Below are 23040 nucleotides of genomic sequence, written 5' to 3'. Positions count from 1 at the left end.
CACTTAACGCACATGCATTTTGTCCAGTTTTCTCAGAACAAGACACATATGTACATACAGTGAGAATATCTTGACATCCAGGACTGGCAGTTTAGTGATATGTACATACAGTGAGAATATCTTAACGTCCAGGACTGGCAGTTTGGTCCCTGCCTCCTCTAGCTCTATGCCCACCCATTTCTTCTCCAGGTACCGTATCAGTCCACCTGTAGCCCGCACCTGGGAACATAACATGGTAACAACATGTGCAAACATACCACAGCACTCTGTAATTGAATCTTAAACAATAAGCATTGACATCAGAGTGACGAATGTACCCCTATAACATGTGTTTCGTTTTGGAAAAACTTGGCTTAATTCATGAGTGTAAAGTGGGGTCCTAGATAAGCCAGTATGTGCTTTCATTTAGCCTCAAAATGATAATTTTCAACCTTGACTTTTGCCTCCTTTGATGCTGACAACATGTTGTAGCAATCTCAATTGCAATATGTATGAGCTATGCTCATGAAAATGGGGTTTAATGCATGTGCATAAAGAGTTGTGCGTAAAGTGCATGTGCTTAACGTGTCGTCCCAGATTAGCCTGTGCAGTTCGCACAGGCTAATCAGGGACAACACTTTCAGCTTTTATGATACTATTCGTTTCAAGAAAGTCTCTTCTTAGCAAAAATCCAGTTTAGGAAGAGTTGGGACTACACTTAAAAGCACATGCATTTAACCTCCTTTTCACAGAGCACGGCTAACATGTTATATAATAACTCCCAGTAGTTCAGAATTCAAACACACTCAGTCAACTTAGCACTAAATATTACTTACCACTGTTATCATATTTCTCATCTTACATAAGGGTAACTTCAAACATGGCCTGGGTTAAGTATTAAGTCTAATTAATTTATTTAAAAGTAGTCATAATTAAACTCCAGGAACAATATCAGGAGGGATATTGGTGTTAATGTCAGGTAGTATGATAGCTATACAGGAAATATATCAAGCAAAACACTATTGAAATGATTAAAGCTGGGTAACAACTTGGCATGCTTAAAGCAAAATAAAACAAGTCTCAATCTGGTTTAACAGGGCTTAATATATGTGTTGTCCCGTTTTAGCTTGTGCAGTTAACACAGGCTAATCAGAGATGACACGTTCTACATTTAAGCAGAAAAGTGTCTTCCCTGATTAGCTAATTTGGCTAATCTAGGACGACACTTTTCACACATGCATTTGGCCCCATTTTACCCCATTTTACCAGAGTGAGGCTTCAATCTTTGTCACGTATTTACTGACCATGCAGCCATTGTCAAGGGGAATCAGAGAAGTGATGTACAGCAGTCTCTCATCATACGTGTAGTGCTCGGGTATATACGGCAAGTCGAGCGCCAACAACCGATTCTTACACAGCTCACCTGCTGTCAAACAGGCGTACAGATGTGATCATATGCCAGAGATCAACTCATTATTTGAACAAATTTGTTTGCATTTATTTTAAGCCAATATTTTTGAAAATTAAAATCAGAACATGTTATTGTTCCATGCTTGCAAAATGTTGCTACTACGAGAAAAGAAACAATAAAAATTTGCTTATATTTGTAAAATATCCATGTTTATTTAATAAATATAGCATGTTTTTTTCAATGGAGGAAACAATAAATTATTTTATTTTATGCTTTCCGGTGGTTTATAGGGCTATATTAGTTGATCAAAACTGATAATTTCACTGTTTCAAACAATGAAAATTATCAGTGAAAATTATTGATAATTTTCACTGTTTACTGTGAAATTACGTCTTTTTTTTGACGAAATGACATCATTATTCCAGCGAAATTCGTTAGTGAAACTCTTTAACAATGTATATAAACTGTGAAAAAAGCATAAAATAAAAAGAAAATTTGTTGGATTCGGTGGCATATATCGATTTAAATTCACTCGTGATCATAGAAAATATGTATTTTCTACGATCACTCGTGAATTAAAATCGATAATCCACTGATTCCAACAAATATCCTCTATATTTTTAATAAAGAAAAATAAAATCCAAACTAGAATAAGACACATTTTAGCCTGTAGTTAATATTATCAGGGGAGCTAATTTCTAAAGCCTTGGCTCAATAAGTGAACCATTTACAACCCTAGTTACCTCCCTTTACACCCAGAAATAATTAAAATACATATTTACTGCAACATGCATCTGTTTATCACAAAACCTATTTCAGCTCTGCTTACAAAAGCATTTAACAACAGCTGGCAGCTGTAGGAATTTCTCAATGGGGGATTTATCCCTGCATGTGAAAGTAAACATCACGCAGACATGCTTGCGTATTACAAGAATTTGGTAAATACCTCTTGAGAAAACAGATTTTACCTTAGAGATCTTACATTTATTGATAACTTTTTCATTGACATTGAAGCATATATTAATGAGAAATATCATATGTAGGGGGCAAACTTGTTTTTCTTGAGAAAGACATGTAAAAGTTGTCTGTTGGGGAAAGAATTAACTAGGATCCAAAATGGGTTAGGATGATGTGAAAAATGAGTATTTTGTAAGTATACGGGAAAGAAAAAAAAATACAAGAGTCTCATTTAATTTAAACTAGGAAGATGATTTGCAAACGTATCTGTGAAATTAAAAGTTATTTACATTTAAGCTTCAAAAAGCAGGATGTTGTTTATTATTTAGATGACAAAACAATCAGGAGAATTAACTGCCTCACAGGTCTTGATGAAATACAATGAGCCAATACATGTGAGCCTCGCTTTGGGACAACTGGACTTGTGTGTAAAGTTCTGTGCCTGATAAGCATTTGCAGTCTGCACAGGCTAATCTGGGACGACACTTTCAGCTTTTGTAGTATTTTTCATTCAAAGGAAGTCTCTTCTCAATGAAAACTATACTTTAGGCAAAAAGTGTCATCCCTTTAGCCTGTTCAGACAAAGCCCCGATTTTGCAGAGCTAGGTTCAATTATGAAAATGAGCTCTCGCAGTGAACATGATGGTCCTGAAACATCACTTACAGAAATCAAAGCTGGGTATAGACCACTTACAGAAATCAATGCTGGGCAGGAGCTGAATAAAGGGGCTGGCTCTGTCCTCCCCCACCAGACCATGCTCCTCCCCTGAAATATAGGAGAATCAGGGCTGCTAGTTGTAAGACCTATAGGAGAATGGGGGCTGCTAGTTGTAGGGTCTTTTCTTTGTTTGCTAAGTCGGATTTTTCACAGTTGTCAACAGTATCTCAGTCATATCACGGTGATAAGTTAACAAACTCCCACTTTCTATGGTTGGGCTGGTTCACCAGTACTTAGTGCACAAACTTAAAAACATGTATAATGTATATTCCAACATAAAAAGTTAATAGTTTTAAGCTTAGTATAGCTCCAAAGCAAAGTTGCTGTATTTTTTACTTATTCTCAACTTTAGTAAACAAAAAACTTAAGAAACTTTATAACAATGAGCTGAGGATTCATATTTCGCTCAGTTGTCTCTGTGACACATATTGGATTTGAACTCACTCATTGAAATACATTATGAGCCACACTTTGGGAAAACCAGGCTTAATACATGAACATTATAGTGTCGTCCAGGATAAGCCGGTGCAGTACTCACAGGCTAATAAGGGACGACACTTTCAGCTTTTGTTGTATTTTCCATTACTAAGAAGTCTCTACTTGGCAAAAAAATATTTCAAGAAAATATTATTGCTATCAATTAATTATGCAAATCTTGCAAACCAATTAATCCTTATTGCAAGCCAATTTTCCTTGCCAACTAATTCAAATATCTAATTAGTGATGTGTTTCACATGTCTAGACATCTCTGTTTGTGGATAGATTTGCCAAAAAATACCTCAAACATTAATGTACAAATAATTTGCTCCTGCTAATCAAATTAATTTTTTTTAAACTCTTCTTTATCTCTTTGAGTTTGTCGTATAGGTAACACCAATACTTGTTCACTTGATTAACACCAAATAGAGATAAATCTGAGAAAACTAGGCTTAATGCATGTGCCAGACGTTTTGTTCTATATAAACTGTGTAGTCAGTACAGGCTAATCAGGGACAACAGTTTCTGCTTTTATGAATTGTCTCATTTAAAGGAAGTCTCTTCTAAACAAAAATCCAGTCCCGGTGGAAAGTGGTTTCCCTGATTAGCCTGTACAGACTGCACAGGCTACTAGATCGACACTTTGTGCACATGCATTGGCTCCATTTTCCCGGAGGGTGACCCTAATATATGTAGATTGTAACCCTTGAATGTTCCAGCAGCCAAAGGGCTAGTATTCTGGAAAGATTTTCCTGAACCTCATATAGTATTCTGGCTTTGTTCAAGGTTTGACAGACATTTGCCAAGCTGGTTTATTTGCTGTTGTCATTTGCTTGGGGACAAAGGCAGATGTATATTACAATTGTGATTACTCAAAACATTTATCAGTTGAACTAAATTGTTTTTTTGTGGATGAGTCAAAATTTCCAGACACACTTTGCATAATTGAACTGATCACAGACAAAAATTTGCTGGAAAGTCTGTTAATTAAGATGCACAATTTGACGTCATAGGGGATGAATTATCCGCCTCATTATATTATTTTGAAAGCGCACAATACCACATTAGCAATCAAGAATCATGAACTTGATCTTTAGAACATTGGATTGGAAGTTATCAACATATTAAACACAGCCATTGGTTTGCCAATAATATTAATCGTTATGCACCAAAATTTAAAATGTCATTTGACACATTGAGGAAATTGTATGAATCTGGCTTACTGGAAATATACATTTGGATGTAAATTAACTTCTGAAAGGAAACATTTCCTGTTAAAATGCCAGTAGTCTGCAATAATACTGACATTGTAATATTGCACAATGCTGTTCTCTGTATAAGTCAGTGAGATGTGTCAGTTTGTTGACAGTCTTTACCTTGAAATGTAAATAATTATCTGCATACTGCCATATCATATGTCAGTAAATTACAATCATTTTTTCTTATTTATAATATGAAAAAAATCTTTAAATCCCTAATAAATCATTATTTTGTTATATTTCAATACTTTGAAGTGTGAAACAAGGACATAGTACTTTTTACTTCCTTTTGATGATGCAACATTAAATACTTCCCATACTACAAAATTAATATTGTACAAATCATAATTATGTATACAATTTTGTTTCACACTGAAGGATAAAAACTGCATAACTTCCTAATAACATCCTCAGAAATGTCATGAAATCAAACTTAGAACCAACAAAAATTCATAAATTGTCAAGAATGGTATTTATTTAAAGAAAGCGAACATGCAAAGATGGATTACATGACTGAAGAAATTCAATTACTCATAAGGTACTGACACTTCCAGTTATCAATTACCCCTTTCATACCCCCTTAAGCATAATTAATGACAGTAACTTCCCACTCTTAATTGATATGTATTTATTAGATAACACACAAACACATGTTTATCCTAGTTGAAGTATAGCCTTTAATTAAAATCTGTCATGTTTAACAGAATTTTTAATTTACTAAAAAATCCTGAAGTTTTATTAGCCTTGGGGTATGTTTTATGTCTTCTTACAAGCATGATGATGTTTAAACAATGTATGTGCTCTAACATAAACTTGTGGGCTTGAAGTCTGGCCTAATTGTAAAATAAATGGTGTTTTTTCTTGTGTTTGTAAAAAGATGAATTATCAAAACTGTCATGGTGATATAACTATGTTGCATGTGGAACGGTCTCTGTTATTACTTACATTCAAATTGGAAATAATAAACCATCTATGCAATAAATTATTTCATATAAAAAGTTTACGTTGATTTACAGAATGTAAAATGGCCTTTACCTTAGAAAATACATTGAAAAATGGAGGTACTTCATGTTAAGCTAAAGAAATTTAAAAAAACTACATGTATGTAAGCAATTGCAGTGTGCAAAGTTCTATAAAAAAAACATTTTGCACAGTTCTAACTATGGACCTAAATTCAGTTGCAACCAAACTTACAATGTATCAGCACTGTTTCCATGTATTGAATAATATATTATGCCTTTAATAAACATTATGCAGGGATCAAACAATAGAACTAAATAATATCATCATGCATAGTAATAAATGATATAACTATTAACCATCAAAGGTATTATGCATAGTTAAATCTATGCATCATTGAAAAGCATTTTGCAGGTTTTAAGTACTACCTTTCAAATGTATGATGCAAAGTTAAAAAGACAGGTTGATAATTCGGGCCCTTATTCCAAGTCTCATTAATCAATGCGCTGAAGGCACTGTAGGTGTTCGCTGTTGTATAAGTTAAGACGCACTCAGTTTAAAAAATTATGTTATAGCTTTATATGTTGCAAGTTTTAAATAAAATCAACCCCGTCAAATTTATAAAGAGTTTGTCTTAAAGCACTGTGCTCCAGATGTGTTCTTTTTAAATCATTAATAAAAAATATAATTTAAGCTTCATTTTGGGAAAACAGGGTTTTATGCATATGCATTAATTGTCATCTCAGTACCAGAGACTCTCTTTAAACGAAAAACACCATAAAATCAGAAATTTCGTCCTTGATTAGCTTGTGCGCATTGCACAGGCTAATCAGTGTGAGCAGGCTAATCTTATTTGAAATGCATTAAGCCCCGTTTTTCCTGAAAGCATCCAATATGTACAGATTTCAATGATAAACACTAGACTGACCAATGTCATCTTACAAGCTGTTAAACACTATTAGTCACCAATGTGTACTATAAACAGGCAGATGTGGTGTTTATCTTTCCTAGCAGACGGTCCTAGCATTTATCGTCTGCATAATTTTACTGCATAATTTTACTGCAACAGGCAGTGGTTGTCTTTCCATAGTGTAGTTAAGCAGTTAAGCGCATACTGATTTGCAAAACTTGCTCTGTAACATTAGTGTGAGCTAACGCTCACACTAATCAAAGCGCTGAAGGCACTGAATTTGTTCGCTGTTGTATAATCTTAGAGGCAACTCAGTTTTCAAAATTATGTTATAGCTTTTTATATCGCAAGTTTGAAATGACCACAACCCATTCAAATTTATAAAGAGTGTGTCTTAAAGCACAGGTCGAGATGTGTTTTTTTTTCAAAACATTGATACAGCTAATCAGTGTGCACAGGCTAATCTTATTTGACATGCATTCAGCCCCGTTTTCCCTGAAAGCAGCCAATATATACAGATTTAAATGATAAACACTGACTGGCCAACGTTGTTTTACAAGCTGTTAAATACTTTTGAATACATACACACTATGTAGTGTACCAGTGGGAACTATAAACAGGCAGATGCGGTGGTTAGAGCAGACGATCCTAGCATTTTTCGTCTGCTTAATTTTACTGCAGTTATCTACACAGGCAGTCACGGGTTACGGTTCCTAGCGTACTTAACGCAGACTGACTTGCAAAATTGCCTCTACATAATTTGTGAGCTAACGCTCACAAATAAAAACTGTCTACTTTCAAAGCATTTCTCTAGCCATTCCTTTTTTGAAGAATTTAAAGATGATTATTTTCTATTCCAAAAACTTCAAATTTATGAAAAAGACATGAATTCATGGGGCAAGAATTACTGTTCTTATATTCCACTTGTGTCTCAAAACTCATTTTATGTCACAAACAAGCAGTGTATGGCCACATTTCACTGTTTACCACTCGTGACCTTGACTTTTGTAAAATTGTTTGCTTCTTAGACAAGAAACATGCACAGAAAGACTGAAGGTCAGTGCAACTGCTATTTGCCTCCTTCTATGGGGAATCAATATTCAATAATCAGTTATGTTACTTTTAAGAAAATTAATCTTGCCTGAATGCAGACACAGCCAGAAAACAGGTTTAACAGCAAAATTTACACAAAAGGCATATTCAAAAGTAAATGCACCCCAAAAGGTCACTGTTCAACTTGGTCTAAAATGAAATGCACACAAACGCACCACTGACACAAACACAATGAATAAAATAACCACACAATGTATGAAAAATTGCTAAATGCTTGAAACCAAAAAAGAAAACGGACGCATTTGAAATATATGCCCTACATTTCAATGGACCTTAGAAAAGAACATCTATAAGAATTGAGAAGGATTAACGTATAAACATTCAAAGACTATTATCCCATTTTCTAAATGAATTTGATAAGATTTAAATATACACCTTCCTTGTGCATGATTTTTGAAAAAAACTAATAGTTAGTTTCAATAATATGCATTGTTTGAATAGTCATAAGTGCGCCTTTAAATAACTGCATTCTAATTGTGCTATTAACATATTTCATAAAGTTTATACCAATTCAAGTAATCAAAGTATTCTAATTAGTGTAATCAGTTACAAAAAGAATAAACATACATAAAAATTACAGGAATGTGCAGGCCAGAACAGCAATAAAGTATTTAAATAAATAGAATATTTGATGTCAGTTGTTTAAATATCAGACATAAAGCAGGACTATGACGTAATATAAAGCATGCTGACATGATTATAAGACACACTAGGAGAAAACAGGGCTTAATGCATATGTGTAAACTGCTGTCCCAGATTAGCCTGCGCAGTCCGCATATTAGGCTGCGCAGGCTTATCGGAGACAACACTTTCTGACTGGATTGTCGCAAAGAGGAGACTTCCTTTAACTCTTTCAGAGCGGGAACCGAATTTTAAAGGCCTGTGCAAACAGTTTGGATCCAGATGAGACGCCACAGAACGTGGCGTCTCATCAGGATCCAAACTGTTTGCTATTCTGATAGTATTCTTTTAACAAAATCGAAGAAAATGCTAATTTTAGAAATTTAGCAGACAACATTTTAGCAGACGACAAATTTCCCAGCATGCAAAGGGTTAAGCGAAAAATACAATAAAAGCAGAAAGTTTTGCCAATGATTAGCTTATGTGGACTGCACATGCTTATCTGGGACTACACTTTATGCACATGCATTAAGCCCAGTTTTCCCAGGACAAGGATCATATAATGGACATGAAGCAGGACTAAAATGCAATATAATGCAAGCCTATATATTCTATTTAAACTAAGACTTAATTCAACAGGCCATTATCATCTCAAACACAACAATGGCATCTTTACAAAGCAGTTACATCAACTTTGTCAAAGATGGATGACATTACAGTGTTTGCATACAAAGCATGTCATTAAAACAAAATCCAAGTTTGATGGTTAAACTGATGCACCTGCTGTACATTGTGGTATCAGATAAGCAGATATTGCTCCATTCTGGCCTTGTCTACCTGTACATGTTAAGGAAATACAAGTGATGCACTTAGCATCCCAGTGAGATGAGAGAGAGATGACATACCGTAAATGTCATATTGGATGCACATTTCCCAGACAATGTCCTTAACTCTAAAGCACAATGAAAAAAATGCAATGCATTTTAAAAGGGCTGCGGTCATCCATTAACATCAATTCTGAAAAAAGAAATGGAGACAGGGCATAAATTGCAGGGATGTGTTGTTATTTCCTACCATTTCTGAAAAATCCCTTTCATCTATCATGTATTACTCATGTAAAAGTATTTAATGGTTCTAGATGACAAACAAAAGCACCGCATAACGGGTGCCACGCTCGGCTACGAAAACTTGTCAGATTTTTTTTGATTTTTTTTAGAGGTCACAGTGACCTTGACCTTTGACCTAGTGACCCAAAAATGGGTGTGGCGTGTAGAAGTCATCAAGGTGCATATACATATGAAGTTTCAAAGTTGTAGGTGGAAGCACTATGATGTTAGAGGCAAAGTTAAAGTTTTATATTACAGGTCACAGTAACCTTAACCTTTGACCTAGTGACCCAAAAATGGGTGAGGCGTGTAGAACTCATCAAGGTGCATGTACATATGAAGTATCAAAGTTGTAGGTGGAAGCACTTTAATTTTAGAGCCAATGTAAAGGTTTTAGCACGAAGCCCGGACGGCCGACGCCGAGGAGGCTATGACAATACCTCGGGTTTTCTCCGAAAACAGCCGAGCTAAAAATGATGACAAAAAATGAATGATAAATCTATTATGAAATGGAAATCAAATTTAAGGAACTTTACGGTACAGAAACTTTTGTACAATGGCTCCTGTCTTTTGTTGTAACATCAAACTATATGGATCATGATAGAACAATAACACTAACATATATAACATGTTCTTCTTGAACTTGTCACTACAGCAATGATTCTATTTACTGATAGGTTTAACGTCTATTTCATGGCCTTTTTTGGTTTGTAACATACAACACTCAGTTAAAGAGACTAATAGAAGTTCATAAATATCACAATAAATAAAGGCCATACAAATTCCCTTCTCTGATTATACTCCACAGGTGGGTGAGTTTTTTGGCACCTGACAGAAAACAACACATGTTTTCAATAAGGATAATCCAGTTATAAAGTGTACCGGTATGAAGATAATCCAGTTATAAAGTGTACCGGTATGAAGATAATCCAGTTATAAAGTGGACCGGTATGAAGATATTATCCAGTTCTAAAGTGTACCGGTATGAAGATATTATCCAGATATAAAGTGTACCGGTATGAAGATAATCCAGTTATAAAGTGTACCGGTATGAAGATAATCCAGTTATAAAGTGTACCGGTATGAAGATAATCCAGTTATAAAGTGGACCGGTATGAAGATAATCCAGTTCTAAAGTATACCCGTATGAAGATATTATCCAGTTATAAAGTATATCCGTATGAAGATTATCCAGTTATAAAGTATACATGTACGGGTATGAAGATAATCCAGTTATAAAGTATACCCGTATGAAGATAATCCAGTTATAAAGTATACCAGTATGAAGATACAGTAGACTCTCTGTGAACCGGACGGTCTGGGGACCGGCCTGATCGTCTGGTTTTTAGAGAGTTCCGGTTTGCCAAGAGTAGGCATATTGCCGAAATACACATTGCATGCATTGTGTACAAAATCATATAAGAATAACACAAACCGTATACATTTACATGTACCATGTGATAACTGTACTCATGTAATGTTTATAATGTTATCTTTAAATAATGTGTTTGTATTCGATTAAAAGCAAAAATCATTCCATACCGACTTTTTAGATTATTAATACTGAAGATGCGTTTGAAATTACGAAAAGGCAATGAATAAATTTGCAGACAGATGGATGGATATTTAACGGTCATATTTCTCACAGTTTTATCTGACAAACAAACAACCATTCAAGCCTTTGAAAACATGTCTATACCATCTTTTAAATTACCCCAGAAGATCACAAGAAAGTGATCGTCGCAACGGCATGCATTAATTTTATAATTAAATTGTTTATCATAAGCTTAATAAAACAATCTCGTCAATCACTTTATGGTGTTACTGCACGTCTCTAATAGACATTCACAGTTGGTTTTACATTATTTAATCAGACTTCAATAGCGCGGTAACAACTTGACACCTGTATGGTATGTTTAATCCGATTATCAATAATTGCACAAGCGGAATGCGCGACAACGCACGCGCCGTGCTGACTAGGTATTGTAATTTACACGCCTTGGGCATCTTGATAATTTGGACCGTCCGGTGTACTCAATGTATTTTGCGTTGAAAATGACGAAATTCAAGGAGATATCCGTTCGGTTTCTGGTTTTGAGAGAGTTCGGTTTATTCAACATTTTTTAACAAAGAAATAGAAGGGAAAAATACAGACTTGCCCGACCGTTCGGAATCGGGAGATTTCCAGTATTCGGAGAGTCCGGTATTGGCAGAGTCTACTGTATAAACCCAGTTCTAAAGTATACATGTATGAAGATATTATCAAGTTATTAAGTATACCGGTATGAAGATTATCCAGTTATAACGTATACAGGTATGAAGATAATCCAGTTATAAAGTATACCCTTATGAAGATAATCCAGTTATAAAGTATACCTGTATGAAGATTATCCAGTTATTAAGTATACAGGTATGAAGAATGCTTAACAGAAAACAAATGACAACAATGACAATGTGTTTTGATAAAAAATGTATTTTTAATTGTTTTTATACTCTCGTAGCTTACACAAATCCAAAAGTCAATCAAATATGTTACCAATCAAGTTACTTTTTCCTTTCTCCCACAGAAGAGTATTTAGTCATTGCTTTCACTATTGAATAGAGCCGGGTTTTTTTTCGGCGTTAGCTGAATAAGCCAGCTTTTCACCCTGACTTGACCTTTGTAAGTGTCCAATAATACTCAAATAAAATTTCCCGCGGCTAGGTACGAATGAATACACTTCATTTATTCCATTGGCTGATTTGAGTATAACACCATAACATTGGAAACATATCCGCGTCTTTGTAACACTGTTTTACTGCATGAAACAATTTTATCTCTAATGAAAAGGCTCAATAGATAGAACAGTTTTACAATCAATTTTCGACATAAATACAGTTTGTGCGTTCACCTTTTATTTTCAGAGAATTACCAGCGCAAAAGCGTTTATACTAGTAGCTATGTTGTCATATTTAGTACTTACTTGCATTGCATTTCAACCCGCGAGGTTTCGGGTCAACTCCCGGCCATTTGTGAAAGTCAGAGTTTATATACAGTTCATCACCGGAGTTCGCAGAAGGGGTTGCGATCATTGTGTTACACCGGTCTTACTGACAATAACGTACTGACTGTAATGCATTGCATTCCAATCCGCAAGGTATCAAGGTCAGTTTGCGGTCAGTTGCAGAAATCTTTATATAAACGCCGTCTCGTAAACTTTGTGCACTTGAAGTCTGTTTTGATCAGAAAGATACTAAATAAAGATATTCGGCGATATTATTGTGGTATGTCAATCATCGATTTTTAATATGGTTTTAACATTTGCATGATAAGGACCAATTTTGATAAAAATAATTAGAAATATTTATCCATTTAGACCAGTTTATTAAGCATGAGCACAATAATTCACTATACTATAATTATGCAATTAAATAAGATTCGAGTATTGCCGGCTGACCTATATGCAATCGTTTATTTTCATGTTTCTTGTGTTTTTCTATTCTGTAAATATAGATATCTGAGTAATAATATCACATAAAGCAAAATAAGCCACGAAATCTGGCGCAACACCCCGTAATTGATTTGCTTATGATGTAGCTAAGAACTGCGCAGAAAAAAGGCATCCGCTACTTTTTATCTCATAGAGATAACTTTTGATCGTTCATAAACATCGACCACAATCAACGCCGTATATCTTTTTAAAAGATATTTCTTGTTAATACTTCAAAAATGTGTAGCAATTTCAAAAATCTAAACACTGTTAATTTATTATTTTGACTATTACAATAATATTTTGTATGTAAGTTCCGGATTTACTTTGACAAAACTGTATCCAATCATTTTAGATCTAAATTTGTCTGATTGTGATTTACTGTTTGTTAAAGTTCATTCTTATGATAATGAATCAAATATAATCAGAAGGTCTATTATTCAACCTCATTTTAGTACCAAGTACATGTACTAAAATTCTGCCTTGCTTGACACTTAATCACTTTGATATGTACTTTGATGCATTTTAGTTCCTTAGAAAGGTTTAATTAAATTAAGACCTTTCTTACAAGATTCAAGTTTTAAACACAGGTACTTGAGAAAAAAAATGTTGGTCCTTATAATATTAATATATATACCCTTGATACTGATGAGCAGCAAACAGATTTAAACCTGGACAGACTGCAAGTTACTCAACTTACTCCCACGCTATTCTGGTTTTATGTTGTTGCACATAGCCATTTTCACTCTGCCTCTGAGTGGGAAAGAGTTAAATGAAAAGTGCTAAAATGTGCCTTGTTAAAGTAAACAGTGTACAAAGTATGTTTAAAATAATAATCTCAGAAAATAAAATTCTGCTTCATGGTTATTTTGCCCAGAAAAATACATTCTATTTGTACATGTTTAAGGCAGACTCTGTCTTCATTCAGGCCAGATTTGGTACAGACACTGTTGAGAATCCGTGCAGATTTTACATGCAGGATAGTGCAGAATATGAAGTATTTTGGCATAATTTCTATACATCAGAAAGCCAGATCAACAATAAGATCTATCAGCAGTTTCTAAAAATCTACCCTATATAATATTCTGATACATGGATCAATGTGAATAGAAGATTGGCATTTGTATAAAGCTCAAACATGCATAAACACTGTGTTTAGCAGACTGATTCCTTAATTCATAATTATATTGCCAACATAATAGACCTTTGCAATTCCAGTCCATATTTCCATATTCAGAAAACTTGTAGTCAATAATTTTTACTGATAAATAAGATGCAATACATGATAAACACTGTCATACGATGCACCAAGTATATAATTATACTGGTCAGTCCTTTTATTTTTTTCATAATTAGGTCAAGTTCACAGTGGTATATGGAGTCAGTCATATAGAGTTTAGCTCTGCTTTGGGAAAACAGGGCTTAATGCATGTATGTGGTGTCGTTCCAGATCAGCTTGAGAAGTCCGCACAGGCTAATATTAGTGTAACAAATGATAATAATCTAAGAAGAGTTCTATAAAGAAAATATTCTAGAAATACAGCCTTTATCATAATATAATGTAATGAATATTATTAGTAACATGTATATATATAGTTAAAATAGAATCTTTGGATGGGATGTAATGAAGTTTGACAAATGTATGGTTTCATTTCTCCAATGTAGTTCAATTATCGGGAACATCTGTTGATTTGTCTTAGTCTTGATAAACAATTCGGCTTATAGGTCAAAATTACTTCAAACCAATACATAACAGACATAATAAGTCCCAATTCAGACATGGTATATAATGAAATTTAAATAATTGAATATATAAGTGTAATTCCAATTTACCAAGGTACATAACAGATACAAGTTCGGATTGAATGTGTATCTAATGTGTATCGTGGTTTACTTAATTGATTATAGAAGTGTTAGGTTTCATATTACCAATGTGGTTTGTCCATAAGAGAAAACCTGGTTATATGATCAAATATGCTAAAGAAATAAGGCCTCCTGTTCCAAAAGGTTATTATCTGCACATGTTCATCACGAACATATTGGTCATACATGATAACTGTATATTGCACTTTTCTGCTGCGACATGTGGTACATGCATGAGCGGTCCATCCAATCAACAAGGGTTATTCGAAGGGGTGGGTTTAGTAAATCGGGAACAGAGTAACAGTCAACCAATCAAGAATGGGATAAGACATATCTAAACTTTATGTTTATTTTCCTGAGAATAAAATGCTGTGAGGTTGTTGTAAGAGAAGATTCTGCGGTTAGATTTGGAAAAGAACTTTGAGAGTTGTCACGTCTTCTTGACGTGGCGGCCATGTTGGTCGCTGCGCTGTAAAATTGTACTTCGTGAACATTAGAAGCGTTGTGTTATAATTTATTTAACAGAAATAAATATCGATGAAAACAGAAAAGTACTTTGTTTGTTACTGTGTGTTCTCCACGAACAATACGTAATTACGTGACAACTCTCTGCATAAACTGATTTTTCGATGAGAAAAGGATTCCATACTAACGAAAAATACCATCAAAGTAGATATTGTCGTCCCTGATAAGCCTGCGCAGACTGCACAGGCTAATCCAGGTCAACACTTTACGCATATACACTTAAATCAGTTTTCCAGAGTGAGGCTCATATGATGTTAAGCACCAACTGTAACAGTATCAAGTGTTCAAGTGCACCAACTGTAACAGTATCAAGTGTTCAAGTGCACCAACTGTAACAGTATCAAGTGTTCAAGTGCTGCAGTGTTAAGCACCAACTGTAACAGTATCAAGTGTTCAAGTGCTGCAGTGTTGCACCAACTGTAACAGTATCAAGTGTTCAAGTGCTGCAGTGGCACCAACTGTAACAGTATCAAGTGTTCAAGTGCTGCAGTGTTGCACCAACTGTAACAGTATCAAGTGTTCAAGTGCTGCAGTGACACCAACTGTAACAGTATCAAGTGTTCAAGTACTGCAGTGTTGCACCAACTGTAACAGTATCAAGTGTTCAAGTGCTGCAGTGGCACCAACTGTAACAGTATCAAGTGTTCAAGTGCTGCAGTGACACCAACTGTAACAGTATCAAGTGTTCAAGTGCTGCAGTGTGGCACCAACTGTAACAGTATCAAGTGTTCAAGTGCTGCAGTGTGGCACCAACTGTAACAGTATCAAGTGTTCAAGTGCTGCAGAGTTGGTGCTAAACCAATAGGTTATTGGTAGTTTATGAAAACAACAGTACATTCTAATAAGGCCCAATTAGGAGAAGTTCAAAGGGTTAAAGTGAATGAGGGTAGAAATGGTTATAAACAACAATTGTTTAGGTTATTGGTAGTTTATGAAAACAACAGTACATTCTAATAAGGCCCAATTAGGAGAAGTTCAAAGGGTTAAAGTGAATGAGGGTAGAAATGGTTATAAACAACAATTGTTTAAGTGTTTAGCATTTCTGCTATCTCATGACCATTCATATGCAATCCACAAGGAAGGGAGTAAAAATGAACCCATGTGACGTGCATGCCATATTTTATAGGTCTTATGTCATATGCTTCCAGCGTAGCTCCAAACAAGACTTCCCTACTGCGCAGTCTGGAGCTAGGCTGTCCACAAGGTAACACCTGATCTTACTTCTCCAGTCATTGAAATTGAGATTTAAATCTACAAGCAAGTCGGGCTAGAACTATGGGAATTTGAACAAGCCCGAGTCAGATTTTACTGGCCCAAACATTTTTGTTAAAAATGCAGATAAACATAACATAAAACATCCAAAGAAGCATTCATTTATTCAATATTAAGAATACAATAAAAATCTCTTATTAATTTCATCCTCATCCAAGTTAGCTTCCTCGTCATCTGAGCCAGCCTCTTTCGGATCCTGAAATAAAAAGAAATTAATTTCACACACGGATTTCAATCGAATCACAATTATAAATATATACATTAAGTTTAGGTAAAAAATTAGCAGAAAGTTATCCCATATATCCATGTGAACGAGAGAGCAAACCTGAACCACCCGAAAATTTATAAGCAATTAAGTGCCAGGTTATTCTACAAAAAGCCAGTTGACAAATGCGTCAATCACAGTTACCTCAGATTCGCATTCCTCAACGATGTACTTGAATGACAACTGTTCGGCCATTACTCTCTGTGTCCCGAACGCAACGCAAAACATTTATTTTACATAATAGTAATCTGGGAATCACAAAACCATGCGCTTTATGCGCAGTAATCCAATTAGCGGCTGATTGCCCAGCATGTGTGCGCAGTGTGTTAAAACATAAGCGGCTGTTGATTTAAGGGGCTCAAAACTTTGTTTACAAATATTGAAAATGAAAGTGGAACTCGTTTTCTGTTTAATGAATTGTACAAGCACGTCGGGCTTGTAATACTGGATTTCCTACAAGCCCGAAAGAAAAAATACTATTTTTTTGCTGTCGGACTAGTGCGAATTTCGACGACTGCTTCTCTATTAAGCAGGCTGGTCTGGCATTACACTGGCCGCATATGGCACAAGACAGATAATTTTATCAAACATAACTCCACGATCATATTGATATCAAGATTCCTAAGCAGGAATGAATATTAGCCCTTTGCATGCTGGGAAATTTGTCGTCTGCTAAAATGTCGTCTGCAGAATTTCTAAAATTAGCATTTTCTTCGATTTTTTTCAAAGAATACTATCAGAATAGCAAACAGTTTGGATCCTGATGAGACGCCACGTTCTGTGGCGTCTCATCTGGATCCAAACTGTTTGCAAAGGCCTTTAAAATTCAGCTCCAGCGCTATAAGGGTTAGCATGATCTCAGGAGGCAATGGCCTGCTAAATTCTTGGCAGATCCAAAGATTGTCTGAAACAACTCAAATATGCTGTACAATAAGTATTGAGGGTACAAGGGTGGGCAGCCATGGTCACAATGTAAGTTTCTAACCATGTCTCAGAGGGTACAAGGGTGGGCAGCCATGGTCACAATGTAAGTTTCTAACCATTGAGGGTACAAGGGTGGGCAGCCATGGTCACAATGTAAGTTTCTAACCATTGAGGGTACAAGGGTGGGCAGCCATGGTCACAATGTAAGTTTCTAACCATGTCTCAGAGGGTACAAGGGTGGGCAGCCATGGTCACAATGTAAGTTTCTAACCATGTCTCAGAGGGTACAAGGGTGGGCAGCCATGGTCACAATGTAAGTTTCTAACCATGTCTCAGAGGGTACAAGGGTGGGCAGCCATGGTCACAATGTAAGTTTCTAACCATGTCTCAGAGGGTACAAGGGTGGGCAGCCATGGTCACAATGTAAGTTTCTAACCATGTCTCAGAGGGTACAAGGGTGGGCAGCCATGGTCACAATGTAAGTTTCTAACCATGTCTCAGAGGGTACAAGGGTGGGCAGCCATGGTCACAATGTAAGTTTCTAACCATGTCTCAGAGGGTACAAGGGTGGGCAGCCATGGTCACAATGTAAGTTTCTAACCATGTCTCAGAGGGTACAAGGGTGGGCAGCCATGGTCACAATGTAAGTTTCTAACCATGTCTCAGAGGGTACAAGGGTGGGCAGCCATGGTCACAATGTAAGTTTCTAACCATGTCTCAAGGTGCAAACTGTAAGATAATAAAAATGTAATCAAAGCAATTGACCAGATGCTTACCGTATGCAGTCAGAACTTTCATCATGCGCTGATCTAGTTTGGAACTCACTATGACGGCCCCTGGTTTCACTTCCTCCAGAACTGCAAATATACATGCGGAGGGGTGTCACAATAAAACCGGGCTTGTTAATTAAAGTGTTGCCAGGGTTGAAATTCTTCCATCTTCACTTGCAGATCTGGGATAACATTTTATGTCTGCAGTGAATGTATTATTAGAGGCAACTTACTTAATCATTAACCTCTCAGAAACACATGTTGACCCATTTGTAATAAAAAATTTAATTAAATACATTTCTTACTACATTCAAGTTTAAAAGACTTCATACATGTATCTTACTTAAAAATATTGATCAGCATCAAATAGCATGAAACCTGAACAAACTGCAATAACTCGAAAGCTGTTATAAATGCTTTATGCTGTTTACAAAAGCCATTTTCACTTTACTTTTGAGAGGGAAAGGGTTAAAACAGAAAATGCAATAACAATGGTGTGTTCTGTGAGTGTGGATTGCATAGACTGAACTATTGACAACACTATTAAAACACACACGGGTTTTAAGAATGATTTTTCCGTTTAACTCAATTATACTCTAGTGACTTTGTAAAGTAGTTTGATGCTGAAATGATGTATTCTCTCTGCATCAACTATAATGATTTAGATATATATTACGTTTATTTATGTATCTTTAGTAAAATATTAATAAAATATTTAATAAAAGTACACATTTTATACATATTTTTCAAAATGTATATGCAATTGTCAAAGCTGCACAAGTAAAAGACCTTTTTAATGCACACTTCGTGACTCTATTCTCATATTAAGTCTTATTTCTTCTACAACATATAGCAAACCAGATCTACGTGCCAAAACTATTGGCAAAAAAAGTAGTTTTAATACCCATTTGTCAGGTATATTGCATGCTTTACAGCACTTGGCAGTTGTCTTACAAACCAGGTCTGCAGTTGTAATTTGCAAATACTATCATTAATTCATGCCAGGGATCTAGTTATAATAGTAAAATGCATGTAAAATTGCAGTTTCCCAAACCTTAATTGCTGCATTCTTGATATGATCTTAGGTTTGCTTATTATAGCATTCTCTGTCTGTATGACTTTAAAATTATTTGAGCTCTGTCATGCAAAATGGGCCCCATTCAACACGAGGCAGCATTCTGGTCAGGAAATATGCTGGCCACATACGGCGTAATACCTTTTTTCGCATGATGCTCCTCATTTGTGTTTGCAAGTTATGCCAGTCGTCAAGTGGATACAATAACAGTGTGATTTAAACAAACCTTTAGATGTGAATAATTCAATGCTATACATTGAATTCTGAAACCTCATCCCAGTCCATCAATTAGAGCCTTGCTGTCATGGTTTTGAAACACCAACAACAAAAAAACTTAACAAAAGAAATATTAGTAATCAGGGCTATAGATAACAAGCGTTTTTGCATTATTACGCAATTAAAATAACCAAAAACGTAATAAAATTCAAAATAAAGCGTACAAAAACGCAAATACAAATTTGATAACTTAATTCACGTAAAAAACCTTACGTTATGAAACGCAATTGTTACGAACACTGGGCATATTTTTAGGCTGGTTATTTTCCGTACAAAAATGTACCAGATAGTTTATATGCCGTCCTATGAAGAAAAGAAGGCAGTCTTTCCAGCGGTTATCAATATTTGGGGTATTATTGTAATTATTCATAGACCCTTCCAATTATTTCTACTTTCACTTTCAATGTAATCAACTCAAAATGACCCAAAAACGGGATGCATCACTTTGAACAGCCATAACTTCATCAAATGTGCAGCGATTTTCACGAACTCGGTCTTTTTCAACGCAAAAATGAACGAACTTTGATCAGAAATTCAGTAATTGTTTGTTGTTATGTACAGGTACCTTTTTGAATTCCATTTGTATATATCATAAAAATCTACTAAGGTTACTACATTGTATATTGTCATTCCCTAAATTACCAAATTGAGTTTAAAAAAACGGGGGTGAAAAACCCAATTAAGCTCAAAAGTAAGGGTTGAACTTTTTGCTAAAACTCTATTGCATTTACATAACCCCTATTGTTGTCAAAAACAGGGGTTGATAAACCAAATATTCCCAAAAAGTTATCTAGAGCCCTGAAAGTTTCACTGAATTTGAACATCATCAGATATTTCTGTTGTGGATTTTTCATCATTTTTTATAAGAATTTTGGGAATATAACAGCATTCAGTTAAACTGTTCATACTTTTCTGTGGAGAGCTTAGCAGTGCCATGCTTGGTGTAAAAACAAAATTATGGGCCCTGATCTGTGAAAAGGGGGTTTAATGCATGTCTGTAAAGTTGTGTCTCAGATTAGCCTGTGTGAACAGGGACAACACTTTCCACTTTTATGATATTTTTTGTTTCAAGAAAGTCCCTTCTTAGCAAAAATCTAGTTTAAGCGGAAAGTGTTGTCCATGATTAGCCTGTGCTATTTATAGCAAGCCCATTGCAAAATGTATCAGAGACGGCTTGTGCTAGATCACAGGTCTGGATTAGGGCACTACTGTCAGATTGAGAATACAATTTAAAAAAGGGTTGTTTGTAAAACATGCATGCCCCCCACATGTGCTGTCAGTTGTAGTGGCAGCCATTGTGTGAATACGTTTTGTGTCACTGTGACCTTGACTTTTGACCTAGTGACCTGAAAATCAATAGGGGTCATCTGCTAGTCATGATCAATGTGCGTGCATCATCCTCTTATCCGTATACATACTCATACCAAGTTTCAATGAAATCCGCCAAAGCACTTCCAAGTTATCATCCGGAAACCATTTTACTGTTTCGAGTCACTGTGACCTTGACCTTTGACCTAGTGACCTGAAAATCAATAGGGGTCATCTGCCAGTCATCCAGTCATGATCAATGTACCTATGAAGTTTCATGATCCTAGGTTTAAGCGTTCTTGAGTTATCATCTGGATACCATTTTACTGAAAATCAATAGGGTTCATCTGCGAGTCATGATCAATGTGCCTATGAAGTTTCCTGATCCTAGGCGTAAGCGTTCTTGAGTTATCATCCGGAAACCATTTTTCTGTGTCAAGTCACCGTGACCTTGACCTTTGACCTAGTGACCTGAAAATCAATAGGGGTCATCTGCCAGTCATGATCAATCTACCTATGCAGTTTCATGATCCTAGGCCAAAGCGTTCTTGAGTTATCATCCGGAAACCATTTTACTATTTCGAGTCACTGTGACCTTGACCTTTGACCTAGTGACCTGAAAATCAATAGGGGTCATCTGCCAGTCATGATCAATGTACCTTTGAAGTTTCATGATCCTAGGCCTAAGCGTTCTTGAGTTATCATCCGGAAACCATCTGGTGGACGGACAGACGGACCTGCCAACATGAGCAAAACAATATACCCCCTCTTCTTCAAAGGGGGGCATAATAAACTACTGAAAATAATAATAAATGTTTGCATAAAATTTGGATATTTTTCAAAAAATGTTTTATTCTTGGACATGTACAATGGTGGATTTCTGATTTTGGGGAAAAAATGCAGAAATTGTGTTGATCATTTTCCAATTTCTTTGTGTAAAATTCTTTGATTGGTGAACCCACAAAATAAACCAAAATTAATGCCCCCAATAATTATCATCAATATACTGTATATCCACGAAAATGTTACTATTGCACAAACGCTTGTTGAGGAGTTTAAAGCCCTCATCCTCTGGGGAGTCCATCATCACGTGCAGCAAGGTCGTTTCAAGGTCGTAGTAGGCCACACCCAGCCTGCCTCCGTGCCACATAAGGCCCATGTACACCTGCAATATGCAGACAGTGTTAGCAAGGTCGTATCAAGGTCATAGTAGGCCACGCTCAGCCTCCCTGCCTGCCACATAAGGCCGATGTACACCTGCAATATGTAGACAGGGTTGGCAAGGTCATGTCAAGGTCATAGAAGGCCATGACCAGCCTGTCAGCATGCCACATCAAGTCCATGTACACCTGCAATATGTAGACAGAGTTAGCAAGGTTATTCAAAGTCATGTCAAGGTTGTAGTAGGCCACGCTCAGCCACCCTTCCCGCCACATCAGGACCATGTACACCTTCAGTAAATGACTGCAATATGTACCTGTAGTTAAAGTCGTAATATGTAGACCGTGGTATATTTCATTGAACATAGAATCATTTTCTATGTACTACATTAATAATCATAAGTATGTATTTGTTATATTAAGCAGCCATAATTGGACTGGATATGAGGAGAAAGACATGGTTTAAGTTTTCAGTCATATTACGGTGGTCATTAAGCCAATCACAATTATTTGGATCAGCTGGTTGACCAGTACTAAGTGCACATACATATGCTAAAATGAAAGCTTACTTGCTAAAAAATGGTAGGGGGAAATGGCTCAATAAATAATGTCAGGAGTAAT

At 35.8% G+C, this 23040-nt stretch overlaps 1 protein-coding gene across 7 annotated transcripts in view; it reads right to left on the bottom strand.

Moving 5' to 3' along the window:
* Positions 1-23040, bottom strand: part of LOC127850332 (mutS protein homolog 5-like) — a 75116-nt gene that overhangs the window by 42873 nt on the left and 9203 nt on the right. For 5 of the 7 annotated variants that reach the window (XR_008035212.1, XR_008035211.1, XM_052383298.1 and 2 more), the window contains exons 3-7: positions 22289-22424; positions 18607-18687; positions 3042-3113; positions 1284-1405; positions 110-219 (exon numbers count right to left, since the gene is read on the bottom strand). Coding sequence is in view for 5 of the 7 variants with exons in the window: in XM_052383298.1 (XP_052239258.1) it covers positions 110-219; positions 1284-1405; positions 3042-3113; positions 18607-18687; positions 22289-22424 (521 nt within the window). In the remaining 2 variants the exon portion in view is untranslated. The remainder of the gene's footprint in view (positions 1-109; positions 220-1283; positions 1406-3041; positions 3114-18606; positions 18688-22288; positions 22425-23040) is intronic. The other 2 variants (XM_052383300.1, XM_052383301.1) reach the window with 2 other exon arrangements.

Source organism: Dreissena polymorpha, chromosome 11 (genome assembly GCF_020536995.1).
Source record: "Dreissena polymorpha isolate Duluth1 chromosome 11, UMN_Dpol_1.0, whole genome shotgun sequence".
Taxonomy (NCBI): domain Eukaryota; kingdom Metazoa; phylum Mollusca; class Bivalvia; order Myida; family Dreissenidae; genus Dreissena; species Dreissena polymorpha.
The sequence above is the reverse complement of the archived record's forward strand: the minus strand, read 5'-3'. Positions and strand labels throughout refer to the sequence as shown.